The sequence below is a fragment of the Phoenix dactylifera genome, chromosome 3 (assembly GCF_051530095.1).
Source record: "Phoenix dactylifera cultivar Ajwa chromosome 3, Ajwa_hap1_PhDact_Kaust_v1.1, whole genome shotgun sequence".
Lineage (NCBI taxonomy): Eukaryota > Viridiplantae > Streptophyta > Magnoliopsida > Arecales > Arecaceae > Phoenix > Phoenix dactylifera.
Genome location: NC_143192.1, coordinates 17,106,920 through 17,110,297, shown reverse-complemented (window position 1 = coordinate 17,110,297; position 3,378 = coordinate 17,106,920). Strand labels below are relative to the sequence as shown.

The following is a 3,378-nucleotide window of genomic DNA, read 5'->3' as shown; positions in this document are numbered from 1 at the left end:
TGCAGAACGGGCAGAAAAAGCAGTCTAACTGCTAGTTTCCGTGGGGGTTGGCTTAAATAGCCACAGAGGACTGTAGCAAGGCAGAGAGCAGCCATTCCACTCCAACTAATCAAGCATTCAAGCTCTGCAAGGTGCTCATCAACGAAAAAGAGGAAGACCTGCAATTACTGCTACCAACAACATCTTCCCAGCAATTAAAGCATCCTCCTCCTGCATTCAAGTCGACCACTCTTTCAAGAGGAGACCAGAAGTTTAAGAAGCCATTCCCCATCTCCGATCTAAAAGCGTTTGAGGCTTCTTAACTTCATTTATTGTTCATATTGTTTACATTTGCTTTTTGAGAAGCTTATTTTCTGTTTTCTCTCTACAACTTGTATTTACTTGGTTCAATCGGGGGATTGAATCAAGGGGATTAAGGTTTGTTGGTGAACCAAGTTAAAAACCAACGTGTGTAAGGGTTTGATTGTGAGCCCGGGAAAACAATCGGGGTTGGTTCTAGTCGGTGAGCCTGGGAAAACCGACCGAGTTCGTTGTGAGCTCGTAAAACAACAAGTTTGGTTGTGAGCTTGGAAAACAACCGACTGTAATCCAAGGGGGGTTATAGTGAATTCCCAAGTGAGACTTGGGGAGTGGACGTAGGAGCAAGGGTTAGCTCCAAACCACTATAAATCTCGGTGTTTGTGTTGGATTGTCTCTTCTTCTACCCTTCATATCTCTCACTGCACTTAGCTTAAATTAAATAACTTGCAATAGTTTTTTAATTAATCATCCATAAAGTTTTAAATATCTAAATTAATTTGAAAACCCAATTCACCCCCCCCTCTTGGGTTGTCTATCTGGGCAACAAGTGGTATCAGAGCCAAAACTCTTCCACCCAAGAGTTGAAAGATCAAAATGACAACCCCATTTGGATCTTCCCACATTGAGGGTCAGTCCACCCAAAGACCCCCTTTCTTTAATGGATCCGACTACTCATACTGGAAGGCTAGAATGAGAATATTCATCCAAGCCCAAGACTATGAGATGTGGACCATTGTAGTAAATGGCCCATACATCCCATCCATATATGTAGAGGGTGTCAAGGTACCCAAACTAGAAAAGGATTGGGATGAACATGACATGAGGAAGGCACAACTAAACTCTAAAGCTATGAATGTGTTTTATTGTGCCTTGGATAGAAATGAATTCAATAGGGTCTCTACTTGCAACTCAGCAAAAGAGATTTGGGATAGACTTGAAGTGACCCATGAGGGCACGAATCAAGTTAAAGAATCCAAAATTAATATATTGGTTCATAAGTATGAACTATTTAAAATGGATTCTAATGAGACAATCACTAGCATGTTCACTAGGTTTACTGACATTGTCAATGGCCTAAAAAGCCTTGGCAAGAGCTATACTAACAGTGATCTTGTCAGGAAAATACTTCGCTGCCTACCAAGGTCATGGGAAGCTAAAGTGACGGCAATCCAAGAAGCCAAGGACTTGAACAAGTTACCACTTGAGGAGCTTCTTGGATCCCTTATGACGCACGAGCTCACCATGAAACAACACAACGAGGAAGAGTCCTTCCATAAGAAAAAGGTAATAGCTTTAAAATCTACTTCATCTAACAAAGACTTATCTTGCAGTAGCAGCAGTGAAGAAGAAGAACATGAGGAAGATGATGGTGAGGCGCTTCTTGTGCGTAAGTTCAAGAAATTCATCAACCACAAGAAGGCGTATCATCAAAGGAGAGGCCCCTCAAATTCCTATCGAAAGGATAAGGGTAAGGAAAGGGAAAATGAGGGGATAGGATGTTACGAGTGCAAGAAGCCGGGTCACATAAGAGCAGAGTGCCCCTTACTGAAGAAGGGGAGTAAGTACAAGAAGAAGAAGGCTCTTGTCACTACACTATCCGACTCCGACTCATCATCCTCCTCATCAGATGATGAACAAGAAGAGAAGGCCAATTTCTGCTTCATGGCCAACGAAAACGAGGTAACTTCCGATACGCATCTTGATTTTTCTTTTGATGAACTTTATGATGCATTTAATGAATTAATGGTAGAATATAAGGCTATAAATCTTAAGAATAAAGAACTAAAAATAGCTAATCAATCACACCTACATAAATACGATAAATTAGTTAAGGATAAGGATTTAATCACCAAAGAAAATATAGAACTTAAAACAAGCAACCAACTTTTAACTCAAAAGACTAACACCTTAACTAAAGATAATGAAAAACTAACTAAGAAATTTTCAGAACTTAAAAAATATAAACAAACCTTAGATAAGGATCTTACAAAAGAACTTAATGATCTAAAAGCTGAAAATCAAACACTAACTAAAGAACTTAACAAATACAAACCCTTAGTTGAAAAATTTACATATAGTTCTGAAAAATTAAACATGATACTAAATAGTCAACGAGCCGTATTTAATAAAGCGGGTTTAGGGTATAAACCAAGAAATAAACAAAAACTTCTTAGTAACTTCTTTGTTAAAGCTGGAGAAACTAAAACTAAGAAAATAACTTGCTTTTGCTGTGGTACAGTAGGTCATAAAGCAAATATGTGTAATTTTAGGAAAAGTATAACTAAAAGAAAAGTTAAAAGGGTATGGGTTCCAAAAGGAACCAACTTGACTAACCATGAAGGACCCAAGAAAACTTGGGTACCTAAGATGACATGATTTGTTTGTGTAGGAGTGTCTTGCAGCCAAGGTCAACAAAAACTGCTGGTATTTGGATAGTGGCTGCTCAAGGCACATGACGGGTGATAAAGATCAATTTTTCACCCTTGAAGCTAAGAAGGGAGGTGCTGTGACTTTTGGAGACAACAACCAAGGTCACATCATTGGTATTGGTAAAGTTCAAATCACCCCTTCTACTTTTATAGATAATGTTAGATATGTTGATGGTCTTAAGCATAACTTGTTAAGCATTAGTCAATTATGTGATAAAGGATATGATGTTATGTTTAAACCATCACTATGTATTATAACAAATCCTAATGATAATAGTTTAGTTTTTAAAGGAATTAGATGTGGAAATGTATATGTTGTAGACCTAGAAGATCTTGCAAAACATAACCAATGTCTAGTTATAAATGAAACTAAAGATAATGATGTTAGTTGGTTATGGCACCGTAAGTTAGGTCATGCAAGCATGGACACAATAACTAAACTAGTTAAAAGAGACTCCGTGATAGGTTTGCCAAAATTAAAATTTGAAAAGAACAAAATATGTGAAGCATGTCAATTTGGCAAACAATCTAGGAACTCTTTTAAATCCATAAAATATGTCTCTACCTCTAGGCCTCTAGAATTATTACACATGGACCTATTCGGTCCAACTAGAACAACAAGCCTAGGTAGAAATAAATATGGTCTAGT

At 37.8% G+C, this 3,378-nt stretch overlaps 1 protein-coding gene across 1 annotated transcript; it reads left to right on the top strand.

The window, feature by feature from the left end:
• The first annotated feature begins 997 nt into the window (after window positions 1-997).
• LOC149767942 (uncharacterized) lies at window positions 998-3,092 on the top strand. Its single transcript, XM_089929884.1, has 3 exons — window positions 998-1,980; window positions 2,690-3,037; window positions 3,087-3,092. The coding sequence occupies exons 1-3, from the start codon at window positions 1,024-1,026 to the stop codon at window positions 3,090-3,092; spliced, it is 1,311 nt and encodes a 436-aa protein (XP_089786010.1). The 5' UTR covers window positions 998-1,023.
• The last annotated feature ends 286 nt before the right edge of the window (window positions 3,093-3,378 follow it).

Excerpts from the sequence above, each read along its gene's own strand:
- LOC149767942 (XM_089929884.1), top strand. The coding sequence starts at position 1,024 with ATGTGGACCATTGTAGTAAATGGCCCATACATCCCATCCATATATGTA. Across the intron at positions 1,981-2,689 it reads TCATGGCCAACGAAAACGAG|GAGTGTCTTGCAGCCAAGGT; the intron begins GTAACTTCCGAT and ends TTGTTTGTGTAG.